Source organism: Salmo salar, chromosome 12, assembly GCF_965601325.2.
Source record: "Salmo salar chromosome 12, fSalSal1, whole genome shotgun sequence".
Lineage (NCBI taxonomy): Eukaryota > Metazoa > Chordata > Actinopteri > Salmoniformes > Salmonidae > Salmo > Salmo salar.
The window spans coordinates 63954005-63966237 of NC_138302.1; the positions used below are offsets into that span (position 1 = coordinate 63954005).

Genomic DNA, 12233 nt, shown 5'->3' on the forward strand with positions numbered 1-12233 from the left:
GTTGGCAAAATAGTTATAGTGGCCCAAGAAAATTGTCCGATAGACCTATTCAGATAGCAGCAGATAAGACAGCTAACGATTAGCGGGCCGCAGATGGGCGTTCAGGTTACGTCGCGACGGAGGGGCCAAGCTGTATAACTACTACCGACGTTAGCCAATAGTCACTCGGATAGCAGCTAGCCAGCTGCAAGATCCAGGTGTAAATGTCCAGAGCTTGCGATAGAAATCCGGGGATATGGAGAGAAAAATAGGTTCGGTATGCTCTAGTCTGAGTCGCATTGTACAAAACTGGCGATAGCTATTCGAGCTAAGGGATAGCTGATGACCGCCAACCGTGGTTAGCTGAATACTAACGCTAGCTTCTGGCTAGCTACTGGCTAGCTTCTGGCTAGCTTCTGTTGTGGATTTCAGATTTGAGGTGAATAATACTTTTTATTTTTTTTAATTGGAGAGGCGGGTTGTAGGAGAGTGTTTTGAAATTTAGTTTTTAGAAAAATAAAAATAAAAAGATATGCAAAGAAAATAAGTAAATATATATATACACGGGACACGACAAGACGAGGACAAAGGACGTCTGACTGCTATGCCATCTTGGACATATTTAAGGCTATCCTGGTGTGGAATCACTCTAAAAATGGATCCTGTCATCTGATCTTAAAGCAGGATCTCACACCTCGTGAAATATAGTGGAGACCATGATTAGATTTTTCTGAAAATATTCTAGCCATAGAATGTTTGCAGTGCTTACCTGTGTGACTGTGGGTCTTTGGCTGGATGGCTGCCTATTCTGCATCAAGCCTATGTGTAATGTGTATTGCATATGTGTGTACGTGTTGGCTCCAGCGTAGCAAAGTACTGGGGTTAAGGCTAAAACCTGCCTAGAGCGTTTTAAAACAATTATTGTATTAAGAGGTGTTGACTTACCCGAGGAATGAAGGTGTCGACACAGGGCTGCATGGTTATGTTTTGCTCAGATGATGAAACCGTCTCCCACATAACATTGCTGCTGTGGCAGCCTGCAAAGGTAGGCTAGATGGTGGCTTGACATTAACTTTTTTAGCTACTTGTCCTTTGGACAAGTAGGACCGATTTTGTACTTGTCCGATTAAAAAAAAGGTGTGTAACACCAAGGGCCAAAAAGGTGACTGTAAATTGTGGTGTATGATTCAAGGAACCACTTCACGGCAGGTAACCTAGCGGTTCAGGGTGTTGGGCCAGTAACTGAAAGGTCGCTGGTTCGAATCCCCAAGACAACTATGTGACAAATCTGTGCCCTTGAGCAAGGCACTTAACCCTAATTGCTCCTGTAAGTCACTCTGCTAAATTACTAAAATGTAAAACAATTAGTATTGAATAGAGGAGAATCCCAGCTTTCCAACTGTTTTAGAATTATTTCTCAACACCCAATTTTGAGTGGTTGAGATACGGTTTTACAAACGGAGTATGTAGCATTGGTTTCATCAACTGCGCACCCTTATTAACTGAGTGTCGGCTATTTGCGGTTATACATGAGTGCCGGTGGAAAGTTATTTTAGAACATCGTACATGACAATACATTAATACATGCTAATAGGTAAACAGTTAACTAGCGAGATAACCTGGCAAACTACACTATGTTTTGGATTGGCAATCTAGTTAGTCTGTTGTAGGCTGTATCATTATTTTACCTGCTGCGCAATGTCTCTCTCTCTCTCTCCTCTGACAACTGCCCACTCACACTGGCTTTAACTGGGCAAATAACTCCATAATTAGACATTAATATCCAGAAATGTGCACATGCAGCTAGGCTCGCGTTGATCTAAAAAAAACGCATTTCGCAACTGCATGATTGAAAGACCGTTTGTGCCTGTCAATGCAGGCCTACAATAATTATACTCCGATGCTCTCTGCAGATATTGTGAAGACAGTGTGTAACACATCGCATCCAGAGGAAACTGATCAATTTCTGATCAGATTCTGAGCCGAATTGTTTGATTGTGTGATTGTCCATTCGGACAACTTAAATCTATAATCTGCTTGTCCGACAATTTTCTTTATTTGCCCCGGGCAAGCGGACATGCGTTAATGTCGAGTCCTGCCTGCCATCTCTATCTCTTCAGTGCCTCCAACCCCACACCTACCCTCAGGATGAGCTTATTTGCTCTGGTAATGACTGGGTGTTCACTACGGACTGGAGTGATCAGTCAAGCTGACGTGCTAAGAGACATATTTATGGGAACTCCTTAGAAACCTGGACAGTGCAGGTGTTACCAGCACGACATGTACCTACACTCGGGGAAAGAGAGAGAGAGAGAGAGAGATAGTATGGAGGACAAGAAAAATCTGATTCCACTCTGCAGAGCCATGGGTAAACTTGCAGCATTTCTTGGTCATTCTCTAATGCTAGAGATGCTTCTACCTGTCATGATGCCTATGGCCTCAGGAGGATCTAAAGGATTGTAAACTGCTCTAATCTATGTCATTGTTTAAACAGGAATGTTGTTTTCCATCAAAAAATGTAATCTAAAAGCTGTGCCCGCACCCATATCAGGTTCATATTGCTTTATTCTTATTTTTATACATGTGTGGTTGGTTCAGTTTAAATGTGCATTGGAATAACTATTGAAATGACACCAAAATGTTAGATAAGCTATTTGCAGTGAGTCATGATTAAAGTTCACCAAGGTCAGCCCTGCCACTGCAGACAAAATGACACAGATAGATAAGTAAACGGCCTTCTCCCTGCACCTGTTGCTGGGGCAGCGAGCTGGCCCAAAAAAGAAGCCCTTTACCTTGCCTTGCCTTACCGACATCCCTTTACACACACACACACACACACACACACACACACACACACACACACACACACACACACACACACACACACACACACCCATCATGAGGATCAGAGAGAGAGAGATTTAGGGATATGTCATCACACCCACCGGATCCTGCTGACTGCCACAGGGAGGGCAAGCTACGGTAAATCAGTGACCACACACACTCTATTACTCAGCATCAGGAAGGTGTCATTAGACTGCACCTAGGAGCCCTATTTGGTCTTCAAAGACGCAGGCATGATAGATGGAAAAATTAAAAAAAATATAAGATATCACATCCATCAATATTGTATTTTTCTTTTTTATTCAAAGTTCAGGAGGTCAAGGTGAAAGTGGGAGGAATAGGAAGAGAAAAGTGAAAGGCCGAAAGAGAGTTATCTGGTAAGCCGGTAATTGCTCTACAGAGAGGAAAGAGAAAAGGGTGGCGTTGACAGATTGTCGTAAAGTAATAATAATGATAATTATTTTTTCCCTGCGTTTTATTTACAGTGCTTGTCTGCTCTCTTTGCTAGTCAGGGCAGAGGGAAAGGGTCACACATGGTGTATCCTGGCACAAATCACACACATACCATGTACGTTAATCCTTTTACACCTCACAAGCACAAATGTCACGGCTGTTTTTGTCAAGTTGTTATTTTTCCTCCCTCTTGATGTGAAGTATTTGTTTGAGGTGGGAACCATGGTTCCCTGGCAGATGTAAAGCATGTCTAGAGAGTCGGGTCTACCCATGACTGATTCAGGTCACATTGGAGTAATTATCAGTTATATATGCTGAATGTAGCTAGCGAACGACAAGGAAACTAAGCTATGACAGGATATGAGGTCATGAGGCAGATAGACTACCTTAGTGAATTGTGTTGATATGCCCGGGACCTCAGTGTGACCTCAGATAAACGTTTGTTTATGCTTGTTTTGTACTCTATCAATGAGATGAGTACCTCAGTCACCTTTGACCTCATAGCTCCTCTGTTTTGTCATCTGGACTGGTAAGTGGTTGTTTTCTTTATGGCCACCACATGTTCGCTAGTCGACCATTTCATTCGTCACATTAGTTTAACCTGCGAACACTTTCCTGGACAATTACAGTACTCTACTTTCTACGCTGATGTGTTCCTGTCAGCCCTACAGATTCTGATCAAGTCACGCCAGAGGGCTCCTGGCCCACAAGTCTGGTTGCAATCAGAGAGTCTTTCTTATGTTTGAGAGGGTTTTACCTGGCGGGCCTTAGTAGCCTTATGCCTGTTCCAGTTGGATTGTCTCAATGATAAATGGTTATAAAAAACACTTTAGGAGGAGTCAAGCGGAACTGTTAAATTGAATAGACAGTCGAAAAGATTCTCATGTCTCTCACCCTCATGACCTGGCCCCTAAAGGCCTTCAAGAGCCCATGGCCCCATCAACCTCTCCTGCTGAAATATTCCTATGTGATAAAATGAAATCAAATGTTATTTGTCACATGCGCTGAATACAGCCGGTGTAGACCTTACAGTGAAATGCTTACCTACAAGCAGTTTTAAGAAAAATAAGTGTGAAGTAAAAAATAGAGAAATTAAAAATACAAGTAAAAAAAAATTCAAGAGCAGCAGTAAAATAACAATAGCGAGGCTATATACAGGGGGTACCGGTACATAGTCAATGTGCGGGTGCACCGGTTAGTCGAGGGTATATATGAGGGTATATGTGTGAGTGTGTCTGTACATGTCTGTCTGATTATGTGGTTTCATAAGCACCTCAGAGAGAAGATCTATTGTTACCTAAATCCTAAACTCGGCCAAGGTACAAATGTTACGCTCACGCTGAAAACTGTTTTGAGGTATTGTCTTCATTATAACTGAGCATAGTTTAAGGTAATTAATACAACTCTATATCCTGGTTGTTTTTCTTTCTTCCTCAGATTAAATGAGAATAAACACATAGATTGCAGACCAATATTTACAAGTGTGTAGTTTTGATGCTGAGCCAAGTGTGTGTTTTTACCTTTCAGCAGGAAAGGGCAGAGGGAAAGGGTCACACACAGTGCATCCTGGTACAAATCACACACACACACATACATACCCATACCTGGGGCGGCAGGTTGGGCCAGTAACCGAAAGGTTTCTAGATCAAATCCCCCGAGCTGATAAGGTAAAAATCTGTCGTTCTGTACCTGAACAAGGCAGTTAACCCACTGTCCCTCGGCCATCATTGTAAATAAGAATTTGTTCTTAACTGATTTAGTTAAACAAAGGTTCAATTAAAATATCATAAATTGTCTATTGTTCTTGTCCTGGGGTTTTGTGTGCTGAGAAGAACGTGCTTATTCTCTACATCCCGGGCCCTGTATCATGAATTACGTTAAATGGTACTGAATGTACTTTGTTGAGCTAGTGGGTTTGTGCTATGTTTATTTCAATGAGTTAATTTATTTGTAGATACAGAATTTGTCTTATTGTGATGTGTGATGCCATCCTCCTCCTCAGTTGCTGGAGTACGTGGGTAAAGGGAAGAGCATCATGGATGTGGGTTTGGCCCAATCCCGTCTACCCCTCAACACACGCTGCCACTACTACGAACTGGAGATCACCGACGCAGGAGAGAAGTGCTACATCGCCCTGGGACTGGCACGCAGGGTACGTATCCTTATCATAGTTTTATTTATGTCTTTTTTTGGCAGTAAAGAGCAAAAGGGAAGTAAGGAAGAGAAGTGGTGTGCTAGAACGGCGGACATCATCTGGATTCGAACCCGTTCCAGAGCACTGGCATACATGTGTGCTCTGAAGGCAGCGGCAGTAACCTCTTGTCATCGTCGTGTGTGTAGGTGGCAAGGAAGTCAGGCGCAGGAGAAACCAACTTGGTATAACTGGAGTTGTTTAATAAATAATAAACAAACACGAACTCCAAAACCAACATGGGTAAAAATACCCGTAGCTCACCAATACAAAAATACACGAAATCAATAACAAACAAAACAATCTCGGACAAGGACATGAGGGAAAACAGAGGGTTAAATACACAACATGTAATGAATGGAATTGGAAACAGGTGTGTAGGAAAACAAGACAAAACCAATGGAAAATGAAAAATGGATCAGTGATGGCTAGAAGACCGGTGACGTTGATCGCCGAGCACCATTTTACATTTACATTTAAGTCATTTAGCAGACGCTCTTATCCAGAGCGACTTACAAATTGGTGCATTCACCTTATGATATCCAGTGGAACAACCACTTTACAATAGTGCATCAATATAACACCACCCGAACAAGGAGGGGCATTGACTTCAGCAGAAGTCGTGACACTGCTAGATCACCTCAGGCTACTTCCTCATACATTATCATCATCATTGTCATCATTCATTGCTATTATCACTAGTCATTATCTCCAGCATAATGAACATCAAGAACACTATTATTATCATCATTATCACCCTACATCCTCATTATCCAGCCTATAATGACTCTATCTGAGTTTGTGAAACATGTTATACTTCCATAGCATTCTACGGTTCTTAATACAGAAATATCTAATTTACATAAGTATTCACACCCCTGAGTCAATACATGTTAAAATCACCTTTGGCAGCGATTACAGCTTTCCGGGTAAGTCTAAGAGCTTTGCACACCAGGATTGTACAATATTTATACAAAAACTCTTCAAGCTCTGTCAAGTTGGTTTTTGATCAGTCATTTTCAAGTCTTGCCATACATTTTCAAGTCGATTTAAGTCAAAACTGTAACTAGGCCACTCAAGAACATTCAATGTTTTCTTGGTAAGCAACTCCAGTGTATATTTGGTCTTGTGTTTGAGTTTATTGTCCTGCTGAAAGGTAAATTCATCTCTGTGTCTGGTGGAAAGTAGACTGAACCAGGTTTTCCTCTAGGATTTTGCCTGTGCTTAGTTCCATTCAGTATCTTTTTTATCCTGAAAAAACTCCCCAGTTCTTAACGATTACAAGCATACCCATAACATGATGCAGCCACCACTATGCTTGAAAATATGGATAGTGGTACTGAGTAATGTGTTGTATTGGATTTGCCCCAAACATAACACTTTGTATTCAGGATAAAAAGTGAAATGTTTTGCAACATTATTTGCAGTATTACTTTAGTGCTTGTTGCAAACAGGATGCCTTGGAATATTTTTTATTCTGTATAGGCTTCCTTTTTTTACTCTGTCTATTAGGTTAGTGTTGTGGAGTACCTACAATGTTGTTGATCCATCGTCAGTTTTCTCCTATAACAGCCATTAAACTCTTAACTTTTTTAAAGTCACCATTGGCTTGGTGAAATCCCTTAGTGGTTTCCTTCCTCTCCAGCAACTGAGTTAGGAAGGACACCTGTATATGTGTAGTGACTGGGTGTACCATCCAAGGCTTAACACCTCCCTGGTCTTTGTGGTTGTGTTTGAAATGTACTGCTCGACTGAGGGACCTTATAGATAATTGTATGTGTGAGGTACAGAGATAAGGTAGTCATTCAAAAAGTCATGTTAGACACTATAATTGCACAGAGTTCATACAATTTATTTATGTGACTTCTCAGGCACATTTTTACTTCTAAACTTATTTAGGCTTGCCATGAAAAAGGGGTCGAATACTTATTGACATTTCAGCTTTTCATTTTTAATTAATGTGTAAACATTTCTAAAACATAATTCCACTTTGACATTTTGGGGTATTGTGTGTAGGCCAGTGACACAAAATCTCAATTCAAACAAAATGTGGAGAAAGTCAAGGGGTATGAATACTTTCTTTTTAGCCCCCCCCCCCCTCCCCCCCCCCACACACATCTGTACAGATTCTGGATGTGCATTTGAAGATATTTGCAGGCCTCAATCCCAAAGGAATGGGTACCATCTGAAAAGATGGAATTAGGCTAGATGCCAATTAAACCTTAATTTTGGGGTGAAAAGGAGGTAAAAGGAAACTGAGGTAGGCTAATTGTTTAACCAGTCAGTGTCTTTGGTCAAATGCTGCTGTCATGTTGCTTATCTCGTTAGCCCAGCCATGATGATCCTATCCTCTTTCAACTATTTCTCATCCGCTTCAGTACGTACTTCCACCCCATTCCGAGTGATGGATGATGGAAAGGGGAAAAGTGAACAACAAATAAATAATGTGTCATTTGAACCCCTCATTTGGTTTTCCACAGAAAACACAGGCTGTTCCATTTACATGCTAACCCACCATGCTAACATGACAGCAACAGTGATTGAAGTGGAGTGTGGGAAATGTGCTGTATCGGACCAGGTCTCCACCTCACAAGATTACAGACACTTATCTACCCTTCTCTCTCTTTTTCTTTTTTCTTTCTCTTTTTCTCTGTTCTCTCTAATTATCCATGTATCTCAGCTTTTTTCTTCTTCTGTTACTCAAGGCAAGCATTGTTTATTTCACTATTTCCAACTGAATGACAACTTTCACGGTGTGACAGTTTTCTAACCATGGCTATTTAGCCGCTAGGTAGCTGGGCATTTTTGTCTGTTGAGATGGTTACCACTGAGTAGCACCATAAAAAGCAAAGTATACAGCAAGTGTTTGCGTCCTCTGGGTTAGAAAGATCAAGTTGATAATATCATAGAAAATTATAAAGCTGTTATCCTAAATTAATTTATTCGAACCCTTTCCAACGGTGTGTCTCTCTTTATAATTTTATTACAGCGTTTATCTCCATATTGTGGAAATATCATCTGTCAGGCCGTTAAGAGTGGGCTCGTGTAATGACAGTCTGCTCAACACAGAAACACCTGAACTTGTTATGACATCAGAGATTTAATCAACATGGAATCTTCACATCCTGTTTAATGTAAATTAAAGTCCTCCTACTTCAGATATGTCAGTTATTTGATCAGATAAGAGAACCTGGAAATAAGAGAACCTGGAAATAAGAGAACCTAGATACTGCTGGATCCTTGTGGAACTTTCTTTGGCTACATCTGGAGCTCCCACTCTTGCAACATCATGAAGAGTTTCAAATAGGTCACAGTTCAAATAGGCCTCCCCCTTTTCAGAAAACGAAGGAGAGTAGGGCTGCTCAACAACAAATGTCAGGAATTCCATAATAGGGCTTAAAAAACCCACAAATGACTTACTGAGAGGAGAAACGTCAGGATATCTGTGCTTCATCAGAATATGGAACAAAGCCTGAGGGTAAGAAGTAAATCTCAGCCTGTTTTTTTTGAGTGCTCCAACTTCTGTTTATCATGAATTAGTCATTTTGGAAGTTTGTTCCATGTGTGTTGTAAGGATGTGTTGTACCCAGACAATGACAATGACTGTAAATCATCCATTGGGTGTTGCGGCAAAACCATCCTGATGTTACGTTTGGCCATCTCATCTACCTCTGATCAAGTCCACACCATGAGAAATGCCAGAGCAATGTTCATGTGGACGAGGACAAAAGAATAGAGCTCTGTGATTTCACTGATTAGTTTTCCTAGGAATTGTTTTCTGGAGCAGTTTGCTGTTCTGGTGGGGCATCTTAAATCTATCAGTCTGCCATTCCTGAGGTTTCAGACTTCTACACCTCCCCCTCCTATCAGGTCCAGTGAGCCATCCTCTCGTCACTGTGTTTATGTGAACCATTGTCTTTCACAGGAAAAAACAAAAGAGGCAGACGTCATCCCCTTTCAGAAACCATTTACATTTTAGTAATTTAGCAGACTTTCTTTTCCAGAGCAACTTGCAGTAATGCATACAGTGCATTCGGAAAGTATTCAGACCCCTTGACTTTTTCCACATTTTGTTACGTTACAGCTTTATTCTAAAATTGATTAAATAAATAAAAAAATCCTCATCAATCTACACACAAACCCCCATAATGACAATGTGAAAACAGGTTTTTAGACATTTTTGCAAATTTACTAAAAACAGAAATACCTTCTTTAAATACAGTAAGTATTCAGTCTCTTTGCTATGAGACTTGAAATTGAGCTCAGATGCATTCTGTTTCCATTGATCATCCTTGAGATGATTCTACAACTTCATTGGAGTCCAGCCGTGGTAAATTCAATTGATTGGACATGATTTGGAAAGGCACACACCTGTCTATATAAGGTCCCACAGTTGACAGTGCATGTCAGAGCAAAACCAAGCCAAAGGAATTGTCCGTAGAGCCTCGAGACAGGATTGTGTCGAGACACAGATCTGGGGAAGGGTACTTCCAGAAGGACAACCATCTCTGTATCACTCCACCAATCAGGCCACTCCTCAGTAAAAGGCACATGAAATCACACTTGGAGTTTGCCAAAAGGCACCTAAAGGAGGTGTGATGGTGTGGGGGTGCTTTGCTGGTGTCATTGTCAGTGATTTATTTAGAATTCAATGCACACTTAACCAGCATGGCTACCACAGCATTCTGCAGCGATATGCCATCCCATCTGCTTTGCGCTTAGTGGGACTATCATTTGATTTTCAACAGGACAATGACCCAACACACCTCCAGACTGTGTAAGGGCTATTTGATCGAGAAGGAGAGTGATGGAGTGCTGAATCAGATTACCTGGCCTCTACAATCACCCGACCTCAACCCAATTGAGATGGTTTGGGATGAGTTGGACTGCAGAGTGAAGGAAAAGCATCCAAGTGCTCAGCATATGTGGGAACTCCTTCAAGACTGTTGGAAATGTATTCCAGGTGAAGCTGGTTGAGAGAATGCCAAGAGTGTGCAAAGCTGTCAAGGCAAATGGTGGCTACTTTGAAGAATCTAAAATCTAAAATATATTTTGATTTGTGTAACTATTTTTTGTTTACCACATGATTCCATATGTGTTATTTCATAGTTTTGATGTCTTCACTATTATTCTACAATTTAGAAAATAGTAAAAACAAATAAAAACCCTTGAATGAGTAGGTGTGTCCAAACTTTTGACTGGTACTGTATTTTTTATAAATTAGCCAACATTTCTAAAAACCTGTTTTTGCTTTGTCATTATGGAGTACTGTGTGTAGATTGATGAGGGGGAAAAAAAACAATTTAATACATTTTAGAATATGGCTGTAAAGGAAGAAAATGTGGAAAAACTGTACATTTTTGATATTGGTCCCCTGTAGAAATCGAACCCACAACCCTGGCGTTGCAAGCGCCATTCTTTGTCAACTGAGTCATATGGGACCACTTGTGGTAAAGGCAGATCATTGACAACTTTGACTCCTCTTTTTATTAGAGAATGACAGGATGGTGTGATACACATTCCTGTGTCACTCTCTCTGTCCCTCTCTGATTCTCTGTGAAAATTCTGTTGATTTGCACTTGAGCAAGGATAAGAGCGTCTGCTAACTAAATGACAAAAAATATATTTTTTTAATCCCTTGATCATAATCTCACTCAATCTTCTCTTCCTCCCATCTCTCCATTTCTCTATCTTTCTCCCCCTCCCTCAACCTTCCATTGCCTCACCTGTCCATCTCCATACGTCTCCACTATCTTACCCTCTCTTTATCAACTGTCCTCTCCCCCCTTGTGTGTCTATCTCTCCATCTCTACCAGTAAAGCCCTTGGCACAACAGCAGCTCTCTTCTCATTCTTCGCAAAAAGAGTGAAGCATTAGTCATTACCTAGTGGCTCCACAGTACGTCTTTGTTAGTGTGTGTTACAATGAACAATACCAGCATAGAGGATAGGGCTGTTTGCTCTGGTGTCGCCATCCCCAGGTGAGGTTACCCACTGTGTGTTAAAGATTAGCATCTGCGTGTTTTGAGAAAGCTGTTTTATCAATGGATAGTGGTTGTTAACACTTATTTAAAAAATGGTGTCTTCAGAGTAACAGTGACTCATCAAAGTGTTTTATGGCTGTAAATCTAGACCCTTTTAATGGCTATTATCTGTATCAAAATATATTGCAGAGATAGAGGTGGAGTAGAGTGGGATGGGGGAAGAACTAGAAAGAATGAAGTGTTTCAACCTAATCTAAATGTTCTTATCGGTCCTGCATGAGGACATCCTTTGTATGGGCTGATGGACAGGGTGCACCCTGGGACTGGGAAAGACTGTGCCCCATTAAGTGTGACTCATCCTCAGATCTTATCAGAAACAACACTTGGCCTCTGTAGGGATTTCTGTTAAATCACCTGGGGGCTCAATGGAGCATTTGCAGGAAACTGAATCAATGAATCACACACACACTATTAATCAGTATCAGGAAGGTGTCATTAGACATACAGTACGCACACCTCGTATGAGGGTTATTCCACCTCAAAAAGCACAAGAAAGAAGATTTCAACACCCACCATCTCAGATTGTTCTGAAATTGTTTCTATAGTTAGTAACAGATATGATTAGCATTCTTGAAACATTTTGTTTACATTTTATTTGATTTCTGAGAAATTAAGCTAATCAATGGCATCCAAATTGTTCATTTTATATATTGGATACAGATAATATTCAATAAATATAGTAACCAAGATCTGATTTGGACCAAACTTCTTCCTACCAATGAA

At 40.8% G+C, this 12233-nt stretch overlaps 1 protein-coding gene across 1 annotated transcript in view; it reads left to right on the forward strand.

Annotated features, from left to right (window-relative positions):
- The window catches only part of LOC106565452 (SPRY domain-containing protein 3), a 55518-nt gene that overhangs the window by 36879 nt on the left and 6406 nt on the right, over positions 1 to 12233 (forward strand). Inside the window, exon 7 of the mRNA XM_014132603.3 lies at positions 5279 to 5428. Within this exon, the coding sequence (XP_013988078.1) occupies positions 5279 to 5428 (150 nt within the window). The remainder of the gene's footprint in view (positions 1 to 5278; positions 5429 to 12233) is intronic.